The following is a 22,139-nucleotide window of genomic DNA, read 5'->3' on the forward strand; positions in this document are numbered from 1 at the left end:
TCCATTATTTGTGCGTTTACGCATGCGGAATTGCCTTCTACAGTGCATTAGAAAACACAAGGCAATTCCGCATGTGCAAAACGCGTGAAAAACGCCCGTCAAATTCCGCACGCGGTTTTCCGGGCAAGGAGATGCAGAAATGAAGCGGAAATTTTCTGCTTCATTTCTGCATCGTGGTCACATAGCCTGAAGGTGATTGCCGGATGGCACATGGATCAGCGAGCACCAGCACAGCAGAGTATGCAGGACAGTGGACACTGAGCCAGGAGTGCAGATAACATAGGAACTGAAGATGTACAGTATAGGTAGTATGTAGCTTGCAGCAAATATATGGTTGATGGCACAGTTGTTGCGCTATATGCAAACAGATGCTCTTTGGCAGGAAATTAGGCAATCAGCAAACAAATGGTTAACTGCAGGCTGCAGTGATGAATAGGAAAACTGAAACTTGCTTGCAAAGAGGATACACACTGTTGCAGCAGTGCTGTAGTGTGAACCGCGCCAGAGAAGAGTTATTGCAGACGAAGGTTTAATCAGCAGGTCTAAGCCAGAAAGTAAATGCAGATAGATGACAAACAAGCAGGAATTTGCTGAAAAGGTGATTAGCCAGCCGATAGAAATGGATGGTGAGGAATTTTCCAGAAATGCATATGGTAACTCAATGCAAAGATCAATGAATACTCATTCTGCCTTAAAAGGCTTTTGGGTGGTGATGTCAAAGGAGTTTGTTGGGTTACTTGGACTATAGGAAAAGAAGATGACCATAGAAGAAGGGAGCAGGGGCGATGCTGGTGCTGAAACAGATCAGTAACATTTCTATTCTCATACGTAGTTGCCACCAGTCTCGAAATTTCTGGGATTCTTTAAATTTTTTTTAAACAAACCTGGCAAATTCTAATATTTTCTGGTTAAAAAAAGGAGTAGGGTTTATAGTGGGTGTCATTCGAGGGGGTGGTTTTGTGGGTTGGTGTCAAACTTTGCCTGTTTTACTAATCAAGATGTTGGTGGTAAGTATGTACATTTGCGGACATATTGTATTACAATTATGTAACTGCTTAGATTGGGATTAGATTAAAGGGATTGTCACACCGGATATTCCATAAATGTCTGATCGATGCTGGCTTTATCTAGAGACAAGGCCCCATCTCACACAAATTTAAATGGTCAGGTCACCACACATTGCAGCTTTGTCAATTTACTACTATAATAGTCAAGCTTGCTTGCTCTGCTTTTTTCGTCAGTCTTAATTAAAAAAGAGTTTGGCCTACTATCCATTCACAGCGAATAGGGTGATAGGGCCCCATTGTTGAGATAAAGATGGGGGTTCCAGAGTTGGGACACCCATGCATCTAGTATCTATGGATATGCCATAATGTCTGCAATGGGAATAGACATTTACATTTAATTCAACATACGATCATCCAAAGACTATAAGACGCAAGCAGATAATTGAGCAGATATAACAAAGTTATCTACCCTTACCAATTACTGTAGTAATATACACATAATAGTGACAGATGAAAGAAATATTCCGTTATCTGATGTGATTGTTGCTAGATCATTGGATTTCTCCTGCATTTTTTGGCCATGATATATGATTGCTATTGTCTAAACAAGTCTTCTTTTTTTTTTCATAGGATTTCTTTATCATTATATTTCGCTATACATTATATGAATTTGTTTTTTTTTCTTTCTAGTTCTTATTCTTGTCTGAAGTTTTACAATGGAGAGCCCAGACAACTCCTGATCACGTGCTTTATACATTACTAAACTCAAGGGTAAGACCTTCAAGACCACCGCTTTATGTGTCAGAATTGTCTTGTGTGAAAGTTAAACAATGGAGGGTCCAGCATGTAATGGATAGAACAAAAATGGCTTAGTAATATAAAGTTATACTATCTATCGCATTTTCTCTTTCTTTTTTAGGGTGGATCATACAATGTTTGTATCAGTTACATGAAATTTGAGATTTTGCTGTATTATTTAGCAAGACTACTAAATGAATCTCTGCTGAGGTTCAACACAGTGTTCCCCAACTCCAGTCCTCAAGGCGTACCAACAGGTCATGTTTTCAGGATTTCCCTAGTATTGTACAAGGGTTGGAATTATCACATGTGCAATACTAAGGATATCCTGAAAACTTGACCTGTTGGTGGGTCTTCAGCACTGGAGTTGGGGAACACTGGTCCAAACCACAGATGATAGTTAGGTCCAGCTTCACATTCCTGACCTTGATTGTGGCACATGGTCAAAAATTTGTGGACACCATTCCGCCATACATTCATAAGCTTGTTGAACATCAGTACCACAGGTGTTAATACTCTTTTGCCTCTCCTTCCTTGCCAGGAGCTGTGGTATGGTGAGACACAGCCATTACACAGTACACAGCAGGAGCACATTTATAAGATTATCTCAGCACAGGAACATTTTTGTGGAACTTATTTTTATTCCAAGATCTAGTGATTAAAATATACTTTGTTCGTGGGACAACCCCATCAAGGGCAGCATGTGACCATTGTAGCCAAACAGCGGCCATGTGCCGTACTACTGATGAAACCGCTCAGCAATGGAGCCTTGATGCCAATAATACGACATATAACAACCTCACTGATGTGACTAATCTCTCTGTATTTTTTACCTACAGGGAACTATTGCCAATTCTCTGACGTGCAGCCAATTACATAAGCGGGCTGAGAAAATAGCAGTGATGTTGATGGAAAGAGGACACTTACAAGATGGAGATCATGTGGCTCTTGTGTATCCTCCAGGTATACATATATATATATATATATTACAACCTAAGAAGAAATAAGGATTTTCTGGCACTTCCATCCATAAAATTCATCTTTTTATTAGAAATTAATTTATAAACAAGAGGATCCCTTACCTTACTCATCTCTGGCGTACTCTACTCTTTGAGTTTGTGTGCATCATTAGTGAAAGTTGGGGGATCCTCTCTAAAATTTTTCTCCATTTCTCTTCTTCTTTGGGTCTTATACACTATTCCCATTTTTCTTTACTGGGAATTTTGACAGTGCTTACTCTATCAGAGACTGGTATTTCATTGAGATAGTTCCCATTGAATTATCCATGTTGGCAATGAGATATATTATTCTGTTGAAGCGTAATCCACCTGTCACCACCAACGACTCTGCAAGATAAACATGTTGCAACTTCAAGAACTTATAAAAATCAGTGTGAGGCCGTTCATATTCCACTGGCAGCTGAAAGAAGGATTTAACTACATTGCCGGATAGACTATTCGCCACTCTCCTTATACAGTTATATGAAAAAGTTTGGGCACCCATATTAATCTTAAGCTTAATGTTTTATAAAAATTGGTGTTTTTGAAACAGCTATTTCAGCTTGATATATGTAATAACTGTTGGACACAGTAATGTTTCTGCCTTGAAATGAGGTTTATTGTACTAACAGAAAATGTGCAATCTGCATTCAAGCAAAATTTGACAGGTGCATAAGTATGGGCACCTCACCAGAAAAGTGACATTAATATTTAGTAGATCCTCCTTTTGCAAAAATAACAGCCTCTAGTCGCTTCCTGTAGCTTTTAATGAGTTCCTGGATCCTGGATGAAGGTATTTTTGACCATTCCTCTTAACTGAACTGGAATTGTTTTGTAAAGTTTGATGGTCGCCGAGCATGGACAGCCCTCTTCAAATGATCCCACAGATGTTCAATGATATTCAGGTCTGGGGACTGGGATGGCCATTCCAGAACATTGTAATTGTTCCTCTGCATGAATGCCTGAGTAGATTTGGAACGGTGTTTTGGATCATTGTCTTGCTAAAAGATCCATCCCCTGCGTAACTTCAACTTTATTACTGATTCTTGAACATTATTGTCAAGAATCTGCTGATACTGAGTGGAATCCATGCGTCCCTCAACTTTAACAAGATTCCCGGTGCCGGCATTGGCCACATAGCCCCAAAGCATGATGGAACCTCCACCAAATTTTACTGTGGGTAGCAAGTGTTTTTCTTGGAATGCTGTGTTTTTTTGCCGCCATGCCACTCAATCTTGGTTTCATCAGTCCACAGGACCTTCTTCCAAAAAGAAATTGGCTTCTCCAAATGTGCTTTTGCATACCTCAGCCGACTCTGTTTGTGGCGTGCTTGCAGAAACGGCTTCTTTCGCATCACTCTCCCATACAGCTTCTCCTTGTGCAAAGTGCGTTGTATAGTTGACCGATGCACAGTGACACCATCTGCAGCAAGTTGATGCTGCAGCTCTCTGGAGGTGGTCTGAGGATTGTCCTTGACTGATCTCACCATTCTTCTTCTCTGCCTTTCTGATGCTTTTCTTGGCCTGCCACTTCTGGCCTTAACAAGAACTGTCCCTGTGTTCTTCCATTTCCTTACTATGTTCCTCACACTGGAAACTGACAGGTTAAATCTCTGAGACAGCTTTTTGTATCCTTCCCCTGTACAACTATGTTGAATAATCTTTGTTTTCTGATCATTTGACTGTTGTTTTGAGGAGCCCATGATGCCACTCTTCAGAGGAGATTCAAACAGGAGAACAACTTGCAAGTGGCCACTTTAAGTAGCTTTTCTCATGATTGCATACACCTAGCTATGAAGTTCAAAGCTCAATGAGGTTACAAAACCAAAAAAAGTGCTTTAGTAAGTCAGTAAAAAGTAGGTAGGAGTATTTCAAACAAGAAAATGATAAGGGTGCCCATACTTATGCACCTGTCAAATTTTGTTTGAATGCAGATTACACATTTTCAGTTAGTACAATAAATCTCATTTCAATATATATTACATATATCAAACTGAAATAGCTGTTGCAAAAACACCAATTTTTATAAAACATTAAGCTTAAGATTAATAGGTGTGCCCAAACTTTTTCATATAACTGTACCTTCGATCAAAGCCCTCCAAGTGAAATACCATTATGGTTGATAGTTTACTGGGGGACTTCTTAGATTTTATTCAAATTTCCTAATAGGATAATTGATAATGGGTTAAAGGGGTTCTCCGCCACTTTCTCTAAATTTACATATGACCCCCACTGTCAAAATAACATATACTCACCTGTCAAACCTCCGTCGATCTCACCTCATTCTGTTCTGTGCAGCGACAGTCAATCACTGCAGCCACTGATGGGCTGCAGCAGTCACTTACTGACCATGCCGGAAAAGGAGGAGAGGAGACTGGAGAAGCGGCAGGGGAGTTATATGTTAGTATATGGCACTTCTTATTTCATATGTAAACATAAAGAAAGTGGCAGAAAACTTCATTAAATACACACCTTCTTGTATATGTGCACCTTCATGCAGGTAATTGGTTTAATGTGTCATCTTTATTTTGTGACCATTACTACACTACATAGGAATTTGGTAAAAACTTGTTAATGAAAAGGACCCTATTAAAGGGAACCTGTCATGTAAAAAAACACTATTAACCTGCACATAAGGGGTTAATCTGCAGGTTAGTAGCGTTTTGAAGCTGCACGGCACCGACACTGAGAGCCCCGCTGCCGGGAGTAAATGAACTTTATTCCTCTTAGGAGGGGTGGGCCGTTGCAAATTTAGTCACCTCTCGGTGCGGTAGTGCTGAGCCAGCTGTCAGTCAGTGCCGGAGCGCCGTTACAGCCGCTCTCTATGCGGTGACTGAAGCCTCACCAGCACCATCCCTATGACTGAAAACCCAAGGCTGCTGGGAGGAATAAAGTTAATTTTCTCCCGGCAGTGGGGCTCTCAGTGCGGGTGCCGGGTGCCGGCAGCTTTAGAATGCTATTAACCTGCAGATTAATCCCATGTCTGCAGGTTAATAGCGTTCTCTTAATGAAACGTTCCCTTTGAATTAGTATTTTTACTGATTCAGCTTTCTGATTCGGCTCTGCAGGAATAGATCTGATTGCAGCATTTTATGGCTGTCTGTACGCTGGTTGTGTGCCAATAACAGTGCGACCTCCACACCCACAGAACATCGCAACGACGCTGCCTACGGTGAAGATGATTGTGGAGGTAAGGTATAAATCATCCATCGGATAGTGAGCAGGTATTTTATGAGCTTTGATGATGATTTCATATGAGGCTGGTCAACATATGGGTGATATATAACAACATTCTTCTGTCATTTCTCCGTTATCTTGATGCCAGCTCCTATACTAAGCTCCAACCTTAAAGAGGATCTTTCACTGGATTTTTTAAATTTAAACCAAGTACCTTCTTCAATTGCTGCTTCACCACGGACTCTGGAACAGTTTTTTCTTTTTATTCTGTTGCCCTACTTTGCAAAGTTATTCCCCCCTGGTAATAAAGGTGCAAATTTTCTCTTTAACCAACTGGGCGAATACCACAGAACTTATCTGTGGACGTGGCTGTGTTTTAATTGGCCAGCATCAGTGGAGAAAAAGCACACACGCCCACAGAGAAGTTGTGTGGTACACGCCCAGTTGGTTTTAGGGAAAATTTGCATCTTTATTTCCAGGGGGTATAACTTTGGACCGGAAGACAAAGTAAAACTGTTCCGAAATCAGTGGAGCTGCACCAATTAGGCGGAATTTATATATTCTTTGCCACAATTGTTTTTGCCCGATCCTCTGCAAAATGGGGATTTGGACGTATGCGCTGACGGGGTCATTGACTACAGTGATGCAGACGGGGTCACAGTGTCTTCTGTTGTGCGTTATTTTCAGCAGTATACCCCTAGTTGAAGCTGGCAGGAAAACATAGTCAACTACGTTTTGCTGTATGCATCCAGTATGCGTGTACTTCTGAAGATGATGTATGATGGAGCACGCAGTTACTTCGTCTGCATCGATGTAGTCAATGACCCCGTCATCGCATACGCCCGAATCCCATTTTGCGGGGGTTTAGATCTAAGCCCTGACGGAGACACTGACCGTAGTAGCAAACGCTAGGTGAACTCAGCCTTAGAGCAGGTAGTTGCTTTAAATAAAAAAAAAAATCCAGTGCAAGGTAGGGCCCCTTTAACAATGATCTATGAAAAAGTCCTTGTTCTGAAAAGAAAGACATTTGAAATTTTCCTCCAGTGTAAGAATCGCATTTCTTTGCATAAGATATACAGCTCCATATTTTGAAAACGAAATTTTGTTTAGCCGGAATATATTGTAGTATAATGAGAAAGCAAGATATACATTTGCTACTAAAATTAATGTATTCAGCTCTTTATTTATTTTTTCTCCCATAATTAGAAGCTTGTAGAAGCTCCTAGTGCAGAAAAAAAGGAAGATTTCCTCTGCCATCATTAGGACGGGACATTAAATATCACTTTATGGTGACAGTAATGTATAGTATGCAGGAGGATTCTTTTAACTGTTCAGTGAAAACAAGAACCCAGATCCATTCGCTCTTGATAAGAAATGACTTTGTGAATATGAGAATGCCATTAGAAAACAAAATTAAACTCGTGCCTGGTGCTACTTCAGCCACAACATACTTCTCTGCATTGCACATACAGTACAGACCAAAAGTTTGGACACACCTTCTCATTTAAAGATTTTTCTGTATTTTCATGACTATGAAAATTGTACATTCACACTGAAGGCATCAAAACTATGAATTAACAATGTGGAATTATATACTTAACAAAAAAGTGTGAAACAACTGAAAATAGGTCTTATATTCTAGGTTCTTCAAAGTAGCCACCTTTTGCTTTGATGACTGCTTTGCACACTCCTGGCATTCTCTTGATGAGCTTCAAGAGGTAGTCACCGGAAATGGTCTTCCAACAATCTTGAAGGAGTTCCCAGAGATGCTTAGCACTTGTTGGCCCTTTTGCCTTCACTCTGCGGTCCAGCTCACCCCAAACCATCTCGATTGGGTTCAGGTCTGGTGACTGTGGAGGCCAGGTCATCTGGCGTAGCACCCCATCACTCTCTTTCTTGGTCAAATAGCCCTTACACAGCCTGGAGGTGTGTTTGGGGTCATTGTCCTGTTGAAAAATAAATGATGGTCCAACTAAACGCAAACCGGATGGAATAGCATGCCACTGCAAGATGCTGTGGTAGCCATGCTGGTTCAGTATGCCTTCAATTTTGAATAAATCCCCAACAGTGTCACCAGCAAAGCACCCCCACACCATCACACCTCCTCCTCCATGCTTCACGGTGGGAACCAGGCATGTAGAGTCCATCCGTTCACCTTTTCTGCGTCGCACAAAGACACGGTGGTTGGAACCAAAGATCTCAAATTTGGACTCATCATCAGACCAAAGCACAGATTTCCACTGGTCTAATGTCCATTCCTTGTGTTCTTTTGCCCAAACAAGTCTCTTCTGCTTGTTGCCTGTCCTTAGCAGTGGTTTCCTAGCAGCTATTTTACAATGAAGGCCTGCTGCACAAAGTCTCCTCTTAACAGTTGTTGTAGAGATGTGTCTGCTGCTAGAACTCTGTGTGGCATTGACCTGGTCTCTAATCTGAGCTGCTGTTAACCTGCGATTTCTGAGGCTGGTGACTCGGATAAACTTATCCTCAGAAGCAGAGGTGACTCTTGGTCTTCCTTTCCTGGGGCGGTCCTCATGTGAGCCAGTTTCTTTGTAGCGCTTGATGGTTTTTGCAACTACACTTGGGGACACTTTGAAAGGTTGCCCAATTTTTCGGACTGACTGACCTTCATTTCTTAAAGTAATGATGGCCACTCGTTTTTCTTTACTTAGCTGCTTTTTTCTTGCCATAATCCAAATTTTAACAGTCTATTCAGTAGGACTATCAGCTGTGTATCCACCTGACCTCTTCACAACACAACTGATGGTCCTAACCCCATTTATAAGGCAAGAAATCCCACTTATTAAACTTGACAGGGCACAACTGTGAAGTGAAAACCATTTCCGGTGACTACCTCTTGAAGCTCATCAAGAAAATGCCAAGAGTGTGCAAAGCAGTCATCAAAGCAAAAGGTGGCTACTTTGAAGAATCTAGAATATAAGACATATTTTCAGTTGTTTCACACTTTTTTGTTAAGTATATAATTCCACATTGTTAATTCATAGTTTTGATGCCTTCAGTGTGATTGCACAATTTTCATAGTCATGAAAATCCAGAAAAATCCTTAAATGAGAAGGTGTGTCCAAACTTTTGGTCTGTACTGTAAGTTTCCCTACCCCAGCTTGACACTCTCCACAGAGAGAAATTTTACCCCTTTTGACCAACGGACAAAGTATTCACATGCTGCCAACCAGTGTTCCTGCTTTGCACTGATGAGGGACAAAAACCCTGAAACAGCAGTATGCAGATTTTGGTTTGGCATTATATGCTATGTCATAGAGCAAGGTTTTTTTAAAGGGTTGACATTAACTTACAGGATTGTAACTTCCAATTGGAGGCAAAGAGACCCTATTCTTTTAATATTTGCATACTTAATTTTTCAGTCAAGCATTGTGTGGCCAATAAGTCTCCCTGTGCCAACTTTGATGCTCTCACCAAGAGAAAGTTTCCCGCTTAGATCGCCATATCCTGGCACAGTAGATCCTGGAATATGTTAATTCTCCTTCTGCGCTTCATCAAGTAGACGAACACCATACAGATGACTTTCTTTATCTAGTAAGACCACTGAAGGAAGATGGGATACTCCACTTTTTTCTGATATTGGGGTGTCTATTAGGAAGTGGGTACTTTTCATCAATTCACTTTATCAATAGGGAATGCAGACGAGGCCCACTTGAGCAGCGCCCTTTCCTCCGGGAGAGTAGCCGCACAGGCATTTGCATTTCGCAGTAGATCAAGTATTTGCTTGATCTACAGTGCAACACATAAACCGTAAGGCTTTGTTCACACGGAGATTTTTTACGTGCATTTTTCTGGCTGAAATATTCACATCTAAAAACCACTACAAAAAGAGACAGTTTTTGGAGCAGTTTTGTAAAAAAAAAAAAACATTTTTCAGGAGAAGAAGCGCAAAGGAATTCCAACACAGTAATTCGTGCAGAGGAGCTTGCGACTATGTCAGTTTCTTTGCGCTTCTTTTCTTGAACCTACCCCATCCGCTGCAATCCGTTGCTTTCTGATGAAGGTCGTAAATCTATGACCGAAACATCAAATATATATTCCAATGGATTGCTTAAATTAAATTGGCACTGTTCTACTGCTCAGCTCCATGAGTGCTGAGTTTTTCTCTATTTTTGTTTTTCTTTATTTTCATTTGTTCATTATTCAATAATTGTGTCCTGATCAGATGAGATAATTAGAGCTAAGACTTGGTGTATTCTCACATGCTGAATGGCATCGGTCGATTGCCATGAGGCTAGTTGAAATACCTTATTTAAAGAGAACATGTCACTAGGTTTTTGCTTCCCATCTGAGATCAACATGATGTAGGGGCAGAGATATATCGCTTACTGCGCTGCTTGTTGCAGTTTTGATAAAATCTCTGTTTTATCTACCAGTTCTCTGAATGCTGACCTCTGTATAACCCTGCCCACATCACTGATTCACAGCTGTATTTGTGCACTGTGCATAGGCAGAAAGCTCCCAATCAGTATTGAGGGGCGGCGTTATACAGAGCTCATGAATACAGAGAACTGCATACTGGTTTACAAGTCCTCTAGTGATAATCTCCTGCTGATAATACTGCAAGCAGCCAAATAAGTGGCACATTGCTGGAATCAGGATCTCTGTCTCTACATTATGCTGCTCTCAGATTAGGTGGCAAAAACTTTGGTGACCGACTGTACAAGTTGAGTGACTGACAAGTGCTGTAATTTGCGGTAAATGCATAAATCTATCCACGTTGGTAATAGGCCATGCAGCACACTGCCGATGCCGATTAGTGTGTGCAAATTTACCCTCAAAAGTGTCCTATTATAGACTCCTCTGAGCAGGAGGCGCTCCTTCTGTAAGCAGGTGTGGGATGTCGAAGTAGTGCATTGTGTTCATAATCTACACACATTAGATTAAATTGATGTTAATTACTTTTTTAAGTAATGGGAACAATTATTCCATAAATTTTGGGTGAAATTGATTTCCATATGGTTCTCAGATGTCATGCTTGTTAATTGTACAGGCTTCAATTACCCACATCAAAAATGTGGTGGTGGGAAACTGCATATTAATTATAGTCATTTAATTTGTTTCCGTTCTTGTAAGTATTTGCTGTATGTAAATTCTGCGATATCCCACCTAGTTGGTAAATGTAGTCTGCATTTTGTTATCAGCAGGTGACAATGCGGTAAGTGTTCTTTAACTGAAGAGCATGCCTCTGATACCTATAAACGCTGCTGTAAACCGTAGTGTACGTCTCCAGATTGCTGAATGTGAGGATCTTTAATTTCAAGGTGACTTCTAACATACTAAATAATTTACACTTAGGGGGATTTAATTCTACACCCAGAATAAACTCCATTAATTTCTCTTCCGTTACATACACACACACAGATAGTCCAACCAAACGCCAGCACGTTGCTCCATAAAATGACTTTGATATTTATTGTTAGAATATGCATACAATGCATTAAAAACATGCAGATAGAAGGAGAAACGCCTATCTGTTTTTGAAACATGTTTGTAATGCATTGTATGTATATTCTATAAATGTAGATCAAAGTCGTTTTTATGGAACATTGGACTGGTGTTTGGTTGGACTATCACTGATAAGAGGATAGTGGCCGCGCTCAGTCTGTTGTCGTTTGGTTGGACTATCACTGATAAGAGGATAGTGGCCGCGCTCAGTCTGTTGTCGTTTGGTTGGACTATCACTGATAAGAGGATAGTGGCCGCGCTCAGTCTGTTGTCGTTTGGTTGGACTATCACTGATAAGAGGATAGTGGCCGCGCTCAGTCTGTTGTCGTTTGGTTGGACTATCACTGATAAGAGGATAGTGGCCGCGCTCAGTCTGTTGTCGTTTGGTTGGACTATCTCTGATAAGAGGATAGTGGCCGCGCTCAGTCTGTTGTCGTTTGGTTGGACTATCACTGATAAGAGGATAGTGGCCGCGCTCAGTCAGTTGTCGTTTGGTTGGACTATCACTGATAAGAGGATAGTGGCCGCGCTCAGTCTGTTGTCGTTTGGTTGGACTATCACTGATAAGAGGATAGTGGCCGCGCTCAGTCTGTTGTCGTTTGGTTGGACTATCACTGATAAGAGGATAGTGGCCGCGCTCAGTCAGTTGTCGTTTGGTTGGACTATCACTGATAAGAGGATAGTGGCCGCGCTCAGTCTGTTGTCGTTTGGTTGGACTATCACTGATAAGAGGATAGTGGCCGCGCTCAGTCTGTTGTCGTTTGGTTGGACTATCACTGATAAGAGGATAGTGGCCGCGCTCAGTCTGTTGTCGTTTGGTTGGACTATCACTGATAAGAGGATAGTGGCCGCGCTCAGTCTGTTGTCGTTTGGTTGGACTATCACTGATAAGAGGATAGTGGCCGCGCTCAGTCAGTTGTCGTTTGGTTGGACTATCACTGATAAGAGGATAGTGGCCGCGCTCAGTCTGTTGTCGTTTGGTTGGACTATCACTGATAAGAGGATAGTGGCCGCGCTCAGTCTGTTGTCGTTTGGTTGGACTATCACTGATAAGAGGATAGTGGCCGCGCTCAGTCTGTTGTCGTTTGGTTGGACTATCACTGATAAGAGGATAGTGGCCGCGCTCAGTCTGTTGTCGTTTGGTTGGACTATCACTGATAAGAGGATAGTGGCCGCGCTCAGTCAGTTGTCGTTTGGTTGGACTATCACTGATAAGAGGATAGTGGCCGCGCTCAGTCTGTTGTCGTTTGGTTGGACTATCACTGATAAGAGGATAGTGGCCGCGCTCAGTCTGTTGTCGTTTGGTTGGACTATCTCTGATAAGAGGATAGTGGCCGCGCTCAGTCTGTTGTCGTTTGGTTGGACTATCTCTGATAAGAGGATAGTGGCCGCGCTCAGTCTGTGGTTGTTTGTTGCAGAGCTAAACTTGTCCATTAAAGTTTTTTTGTTTTTTAAATTTGATGTCATAACTGTCTGAAGTTTGGGGATTTGTACTTGACTAAGGCAGCTGCAGTGGCCACGTCCAGAATGAGACGTAAATGGTTAGTCGTCTACTGGACAACCCCAGCTTAATCATGCCAGTACAATTTTGTCCGTCTTATCGCATTCCAAGTCACATTCTTTTTCTTGAAGACCCCCATTTTTATCTAAGCCATACCCCCTATTACTGCAAAAAGAGTCTAAGACACATAAATTGCTCAATTTATCACATTTACCACCAGAGTTACCACCAAAGTTATGTAAACACAAATGTGTCCCAATCTCTGTTCCACCTGACCTTGTATGCATGTCAACAATTATCCATTTCTACAGCTAAAACGCCATGCTCATACCTTGCCACCTTAGCAGGGCTTTCCGGGGACCATATTGAAAGTTCTCTTCCAAAAACCTCAATGAATGGTGCAGTTGTTTGCTATAGGTGGCTGCTGCCACATCATCCGACTACAGGACTCTTTTAGGACACTTTAAAACTTGTAACAAAAATAAATGTGTCCCATTCCTTTAATCCAACATACTTGGTAAAGCTTATGGCATTAATATTTTACATTAGTGCCATATAGAGTGCGATGGTGTCCATCATGGCAGTGCTCACTCTACGGAGGAATACTTTATAGCTCAGTAATAAGGATACGACAGCAGAACCTCAAATCGATGAATGCTTGCAGGGAAGTTTGATTTCATGCCAAAGTAGTCCTCTAAGCAAATCATAAATGATCATCTGTCATAGCAGTTTGGTCCTCGGCAACCATTCAGACACACACTAATAGCCTACTCCTGAGAATACGTATAGGTTATATGTCATATTGTCGGTGCCTCTCACAATCTCACCTCTGCTCACCCGATATTCTTTCACGCTCTACATTTTTTGTCATTGAGAGATTACATATACTTTAAAGAGTAATAATCTCCGTAATGGGGAAGTCTGTACTCACTGAAGAGTTATTTTACCCAAGAATTGAGAATTTTGAGAATGAATGATGAGTTCAGAAGGAGAAAGAAGCAGATTTCTCCAATAAAATCTATTACAAAGTTTCTTATTTTCTTGTGTTCTATTGTAAAACGATAGTTACACTTTATATCAGAAATGTACACCAGCCCCTGACTAGAGTAACATTTCTGGCAAAGCTGCACAGAAGTTGTGCGATGCGTCAAGTTCACTAAGAGGCGCATCTTTCTTAATGAATTTGGTTCATTTACAGTAGAACTCCCTTCATTACAACTGGCATTAAAAACATCAGTCTTCATGAATCGGGGCCATGGTTGCTGTCACGCTCGCAGAGGACGTACGTGTTTTTTTGACCCACGAGCTTGCCTAGGAAAGGGCATAGCTAAGTGGCTACCTGGTGTTCACTAGAGCTCCTGATGGTGGAGTCAGGCTTGAGCTGCACGTAACCACCAGATACCACTCCTAGGCAGTCCCCGGTACTTCAACTGCTGACCCCAAGGGTCAGGTACGTTGACACGGACTGGGGTCAGAGTAACCTGGCAAGACAGGATAAGGATTCTGTTCAGACTATGCAGGTTTTGGATCCTCAGGCTGAACGGATACTGACACAGAGTCACAGACAGGGTTGGATTCGGATCTTGGAACAAGCTCCAACAGTACAGACTATGGAACACTAACCAGGACTGACACAAGTGCAGGTTCTAGTACTGACGGAATGGTTACATGTTCGAATACCGCCGGTGCGGCTTCAGGGTTCAGATACTGTCAGTGCGGCTTCAGGGTTCAGGTACCGCCAGACGCTTTTTCAGGTTCAGGCCCTGGCCACACAGGTACCAGAGGTTTGGGTTCAGGCTCTGGCCACACAAGGACCAAGGGTTCAGGCTCTGGTCACACAGGACTGGGACCTGGCAACTGTCTAGTGGCATAAACACTCACTAATGGGAGAACGTTGCTCAAGCAGCTTCCTATTTGGGATTGATTTTGTAGAGAACGCCTCCCAGCGTGCACAGACAATAGAAAGCAGGGAGATGTGCCTAGAGACGGGGAGGTGACCGCTTGGACGCACCGGTGAGTAGGTCAGTGTCCCTGCATGGAGGGGAAGGGAAACCATGCAGGGGTGCCGGCATTAGCATTACAGTTGCTTACTCAATTATTCCTGATCAGTACCCTCACCTTTATATATCTATCTATCTATCTATATATATATATATATGCCCTTAGTTTGGAGTATAAAATCCTAATGACCGGTTCTTTTTAAGTAATATATATATCATACATGTTCAGTGATGTGCCATTCTCTTACTTTAAGTTGTCCTAAGTGGGCAGCTCTGATCATACCCATTACTGGTCGGTTGAGGTGACTATAAACCAAACTTTGATGGGTATGTGTCTTCTCAATAGAGAAAGCGGAATAAGGCCGCTAACGGACACCTCTGGCGGAAGACTGTTTTCCATTAGAACAGATGGATATTGAAATGTAGAATATAATTCCTGTAGCTGACAGTTTTTCTATCTTCTCATTGCACGATAGATATTTGGCCAATAATGTCCCCATATAACACTACATTTTGCTAAGTTATATGATGCTTTCAGGATTCCTTTCCAGAAATCATGCCCTTAGCCAGTTGCCCAGTTTCTTGGTCTCTAAAACTGGATATGTGCAAATTCAGTCATCGTATAAGATCTGAAATCATTTAGGCAAGGTTTGTTTTTTTTTTGTAATATTGATGTTCCCTGCATTGAAGTTGTCATATGACAAAAGTTATTTTACTACCCTACACATTTTCTGGCTGTTGCAAATGAGTATTAGTTTGCTTTGGCTTGATGTTATTTCCATGTCTTGGCAATTTCTGGCTCACTTAGCTTTGATAGCGATTCCAGACTTCCACAACGTAGTGTTTATTACTCAAAAGACAAAATATTAATACATGGCATTCGTTGAACTTGTGTTTTAGAATAATATTCTGGTTTCAGAAACCCCCGAGGAGAGTAGAATTTTTCTATGTTTGTTAGGTTGGAAGCAGACATAATTATTTCCTCATTTTCTTCCTCCTTGTCTCCCAGGTGAGTCGTTCGGCCTGCTTAATGACTACGCAACTCATTTGTAAACTGTTACGGTCAAGGGAAGCAGCAGCAGCCGTCGATATTAGAACGTGGCCTCCGATCCTGGATACTGGTGAGAATGTTCTCTACAAAATCATTTTCTTAGGAGTGTGTAAACCATACTTCAATCCACAAGATTGTCGGCCAGTATTAATAATTTGATGTAATGCGCTAGCTCAAAAATTCCAAATGAATTAAGCGAATCCTCCATTATTGTTTCTATATTGTATATTAGTTATAAAACATTTTAGATGCTTCTTCTGTCACTGATGTCAACATTAAATCTTGGAGCCAGTTGTTGGAGGAGCAGATGAGAGGAGAGCAGAGAAGGAGATGTTGTGAGGTCTAGAGATTGTGAATGGGGGGGTGGCGGGAGGTGAGGCCAGAGATGTATGATAGGTACAGGATGTGAACAGCCTAGTAAGGCCGAGTTCTCATCACCTTTTTTGACACTTGTCAGTGGCTCGTCATGGCTTCTGTCTGAAGTCCCGAAAAACGAGATTCAAGCATGTTCGCCCTCAGGTCCATTGACTTTAATGAAGCAAATGGAGTCACTTGATGTTGTGTCTAATCTAATTTTTGGCTACCTACCCATATAAATGTAGGCTTCAGCTTAGGAGAGGATTCACAATAGGATAGGTTCCCAGCAAAGAAGATCGCCTTGTTGTTGGCTAATCGGCAGGCATGAATTGACCAAATTATGTGCTACGTATATCTCCATTTTTTCATATTATCTAGAGCAGTAATGCAATTCAAATTTCATATATTTCATATTTACATGCTATACCGCTACAGAATGCAATTTTATTTGTTGGTAATTTTTAATAGTGTCCACCTTTGTGCTCAATCTGATCTAGTTTACAAAGTGACTTCATTAAGTCAATGGCCTCATTGGCAAATACACCTGAATCTCTTCTTCCATTGATTTTTTTTTTCATGTGGCTAAAACATGATGTGAACATAGCCAAAGTTATATGTTAGCAGCCAGTAAAGAGGTTGACTTGGAAAGGTAATTAATGAGTGGAGAGGTGGAATAACCAGGATATTGTAGTAATCTAAGCAGGAGGTGATGAACATTCACAAACATTTTTGTTGACCTAAAGTTGAGGAAAGAACAAAATTGGGAAATGTGTGGAGCTGGAGGAGGCAGTAGGTGGTGAGGGCTTGGATCTGTAGATTGATATAGATGGGGCAGAGTAAAATGTTTATCCAAGTTAGCAAACTTTTAATACTGGGGAAATTGTGGAACCATTAATAATAATAATTGCTTTGATATTGATTAAACTCTGGTGCATTTTAAAGTACTATAACCCCCATCATCACAAACCATTAGGGCCTGGAGTCGGTTCACCGATGGACAACATGATTCTTGGGATTATTTTTTTTCTCCTTGGTTTGGCAATTTGCTATGCTTGAGAAAAAGGAAAAACAAAACACTACACTTGTTTTTATTACTTATACTGTATGAATAATATCTGGTGCCATTCTGACCTGGGGGGCTTTAGACGCAGTGTAGTTGCTCTCGCGGCCTCACTGATAACTTTGATAATAGTGGTTTTATAATGTAAAGTTGTTGAGACTTTTTGTGTTCTAATTAATATTTAATAGCTGTAATCACATGGATTTACAGCAATTATAAGGACGCTAAGTCCTTATAAATAACACATACGTTCTAAGTGGTGAACCAATGATATTTGTGTTTGTCTGGTACAATCGGACAGCAGTGATTGGCATAACTATTTCCCGATTAAACATAGGCAGATATTTTAATTATTCTGAGGTTTTATATTTTGCAGTTTTGTATGGCGCAAATATTCTGGGGCCAAGTCATTAACCCCTTAACCCCCGAGGGTGGTTTGCACGTTAATGACCAGGCCAATTTTTACAATTCTGACCACTGTCACTTTATGAGGTAATTACTCTGGAACGCTTCAACGGATCCCCCTGATTCTGAGATTGTTTTTTCGTGACATATTGTACTTCATGATTGTGGTAAAATTTCTTCGATATCACTTGCGTTTATTTGTGAAAAAAACGGAAATTTGGCGAAAATGTTGAAAATGTTGCAATTTTCAAAATTTTTATTTTTATACCCTTAAATCAGAGAGATATGTCACACAAAAGAGTTAATAAATAACATTTCCCACATGTCTACTTTACATCAGCACAATTTTGGAACCAAAAATTTTTTTTGTTAGGGAGCTATAAGGGTTAAAAGTTGCCCAGCGATTTCTCATTTTTCCAACAAAATTTACAAAACCACTTTTTTAGGGACCACATCATATTTGAAGTCACTTTGAGAGGTCTTTATGACAGAAAATACCCAAAAGAGACACCATTCTAAAAACTGCACCCCTCAAGGTGCTCAAAACCACATTCAATAAGTTTATTAACCCTTCAGGTGCTTCACAGGAACTTTTGGAATGTGGAAGAAAAAAATTAACATTTAACTTTTTACACAAAAATGTTACTTTAGACCCAATTTTTTTTATTTTCACAGGGGTAACAAGAAAAAATGGACCCCAAATTTGTTGTGCAATTTCCCCTGGGCACGCAGATACCCCATATGTGGGGAAAAAACACTGTTTGGGCGCACGGCAGGGCTCTGAAGGGAAGGAGCGCCATTTGACTTTTTGATTGTAAAATTTGCTTGAATAATTAGCGGACGCCATGTTGCGTTTGGAGAGCCCCTGTGTGCCCAAACATTGGAGCTCCCCCACAAGTGACCCCATTTTGGAAACTAGACCCCCCAAGGCACCTATCTAGATGCATAGTGAGCACTTGGTACCCCCAGGTGCTTCACAAATTGATTCGTAAAAATGAAAAAGTGTTGTTTTTTTCACTTTTTCATTTTTATGAATCAATGTGTGAAGCACCTAGGGGTTCCAAGTGCTCACTATGCATTTAGATAGGTGCCTTGGGGGGTCTAGTTTCCAAAATGGGGTCACTTGTGGGGGAGCTCCAATGTCTGGGCACACAGGTACTCTCCAAATGCAACATGGTGTCCGCTAACAAATTGAATGGAAAATCGGCTCAATTTGTAAGCGGACACCATGTTGCGTTTGGAGAGCCCCTGTATGCCCAAACATTGGAGCTCCCCCACAAGTGACCCCATTTTGGAAACTAGACCCCCCAAGGCACCTGTCTAGATGCATAGTGAGCAGTTGGAACCCCCAGGCGCTTCACAAATTGATTCGTAAAAATGAAAAAGTGAAAAAAAAAACACTTTTTCATTTTTATGAATCAATTTGTGAAGCACCTGGGGGTACCAAGTGCTCACTATGCATCTAGATAGGTGCCTTGGGGGGTCTAGTTTCCAAAATGGGGTCACTTGTGGGGAAGCTCCAATGTTTGGGCACACAGGGGCTCTCCAAACGCAACATGGCGTCTGCTAACAATTTGAGCCGATTTTCCATTCAATTTGTTAGCGGACACCATGTCGCGTTTGGAGAGCCCCTGATGTGCCTAAACAGTGCAGCTCCCCCACAAGTGACCCCATTTTGGAAACTATACCCCTCAAGGATTTTATTAAGGTGTATAGTGAACATTTTGAACCCAGAGGTACGACACAGAATTTGATAAAATTAGGTCATCATATTGAATAAGTTGTCATTAGTCTTGAGCGCAAGTGCTCGCTACTTGAGTTTGCATCGGGTACTCAGGTATGCACCATGTACTGCGTGTGCTCGAGTGACATGCTCGAGTCCCCGCCCGGATGTTTCACGGTTATTAGACACCCAAAAAAAAACATGCGGGGATCGCTCGTGCATGGCAGGCAATCCACGCAAAGTTTTTTGGGCTGTGAAGCATATGGGGCGGAGACTCAAGCATGTCACTCAAATACCCACGATACTTAATGCATACCAGAACACCCGATGCAAACTCAAGTAGCGAGCACTTGCGCTCAACACTAGTCGCCATATCGTCATCTTTTTTTCTTACTTTTGAAAAAAATCCCAACCCCATCACAACCCTAACCCCAACCCTAACCCCAACCCCAGCCCTAACTGTAGCACAACCCTAACCCTAGCATAACCCTAACCCTAGCACAACCCTAACCTGAGAGTTTATTTTTTATGCCGTTCCTCGTGTGGTATAAGTGATTAGACGACTTTATTCTTCGGGTCGGTGAGACTACAGCGATACCAGAATCATATGGGGTTTTTATCACTGACAGCTGTCACACACTAAAAGTCACATTTTTTGTAAAATCTAGTTTTTGCATCGCCGTATTTTGAGAGCTATAATTTTTCCAGATTTTGGCAGACAGTCATTTGACGGCTTTTTTTTGTGGGATGAGTTGACGTTGTTATTGGTGCCATTTTCAGGCACGTGACATTTTTTGATCGCTTTTGTATTCCGATTTTTGGGAGGCAGAATAAACAAAAACCAACAATTCAGGAATTGTTTTTTTTTATTCTGTTCCGCGTTTGGTAAAATTGATAAGGCAGCTTTATTCTTCGGGTCAGTACGTTTACAGCGGTACCACATTTATATCGTATTTCTATGTTTTGCACTTTTACATAATAAAAGAAATTTTATAGAAAAAATATTTTTTTAGCATAGCTTTATTCTGAGAGCTATAACTTTTTTATTTTTTGGATGATGGAGCTGTATGGTGGCTTGTTTTTTGCAGGACGAGATGACGTTTTCAGCGGTACCATTTTTATTTATATTTGTCTTTTTGATCGCGTGTTATTCCATTTTTTGTTTGGCGGTATGGTGATAAAGCATTGTTTTTTGCTTCATTTTTTTTTTTTTACCGTGCTCACTGAAGGGGTTAACTAGTGGGACAGTTTTATAGGTCAGGTTGTTCCGGACGCGGCGATACCAAATATGTGTACTTTTATTGTTTTTTTTTAATAATAATATTTATTGATGGGTACATTATATTTTTATTTTTGGTGGATTATTTTTTTTATTTTATATTTTTACAATTTTTTTTTTTTTTTTTTTTTTTTTTTCACTTTCTGATAGTTTTTATACTTTATTACTTTGTCCCACTGTGGGACTTTGACTTTTTTTTCTCTGATCGTCTGCATGGCACAGGAATGCAGCACCATCCCTGTGTCATGCAGGCTGTCAGCGCTGGACAGGGAGAAGATTGTTTGGAGATGCACTGCGCATGTCCAAAAAATCTTCCTGCTGTCTGGTGACCCGGATGTTGTCATGACGACATTGGGTCGTCATGGCAACATCCTGGAAGCCACGGCAGTCAGCGCTGGAAGCCGGAAGAGGAGGTGAGTATCTGCGATCACCTCCCCTTGCCACTGCAATGCTGCGATCGACTTAGATCGCAGCATCGCGGGGGTTAATGTGCTGGGAGCGGTGCAGGACCGCTCCCTGCACATAGTACCGGGTGTCAGCTGTGACAATCAGCTGACACCCGGCGGCGATCGCGCCCGCACAGCCTGTGTGCGCGTGCGATCGCCATGACGTACTAATACGGGTCTGGCTCTTAAGTCCCAGGGCACAGACGCGTATTAGTACGTCAAATGTTGTTAGGGGTTAAAAAGAGTAGGTGTAGTTTTAATTTTTATTTCATAAATCAATAGTACACATGAAAATAAGCAACTTTGTGATATATCTTATCAGAGAAATCCGCTTCTTACTCTGACAAAATTGATCGGTCAGTTCAGTGAAGACAGACTTTCCCATTATTGAGATAGGAGATGGCAGCTGCTACTGGTACAAGTCTATGTGGATGGGAGGAGCCAGAGACAGAGCTCCACCTTCCTCCTGCCCCTCTTATCTAGGTAGAATCTTCTCAGTCGCTGCTGCTGGGTGCTGGGTGTCAGATCAGATGTCGATCAATGAAAAAGTAGTGGACAACCTCTTTAAGGTCATATCATGTTTCCTCTGAACAACTCCCACATTAGATCTCAGTCAGCCCGTGACACAAATACAATATTTATTTGCCCTCTTTTGGGGAAAATTGCGTTCAGTATTCAATGTGACTTTATTTTTATGTGATCTCCAAAGTTAACTGTATAAGAATATTAAAGGGAATTTGTCAGTAGGTTTCTGCTGTGTAATCTCCTGGTCCAACCACAACCCAGCACTGATTAGCAGCTTTCTGGCAATATGAAGTGTACACAGAAAGCTGCCAATCATGGGTGTGGGCGGGGTTATGCAGGGCTTAGCA

General features: G+C 41.4%; 1 protein-coding gene across 10 annotated transcripts in view; it reads left to right on the forward strand.

Annotated features, from left to right (window-relative positions):
• The window catches only part of DIP2C (disco interacting protein 2 homolog C), a 542,404-nt gene that overhangs the window by 442,434 nt on the left and 77,831 nt on the right, over positions 1 to 22,139 (forward strand). For all 10 annotated transcript variants that reach the window (XM_073677658.1, XM_073677663.1, XM_073677660.1 and 7 more), the window contains 4 exons: positions 1,698 to 1,778; positions 2,645 to 2,768; positions 5,871 to 5,992; positions 15,956 to 16,067. In XM_073677658.1, coding sequence (XP_073533759.1) covers positions 1,698 to 1,778; positions 2,645 to 2,768; positions 5,871 to 5,992; positions 15,956 to 16,067 — 439 coding nt within the window. The remainder of the gene's footprint in view (positions 1 to 1,697; positions 1,779 to 2,644; positions 2,769 to 5,870; positions 5,993 to 15,955; positions 16,068 to 22,139) is intronic.

Source organism: Phyllobates terribilis, unplaced genomic scaffold, assembly GCF_046119375.1.
Source record: "Phyllobates terribilis strain yellow unplaced genomic scaffold, ASM4611937v1 Scaffold_4__5_contigs__length_816908805, whole genome shotgun sequence".
In the NCBI taxonomy this organism is placed as follows: Eukaryota; Metazoa; Chordata; class Amphibia; order Anura; family Dendrobatidae; genus Phyllobates; species Phyllobates terribilis.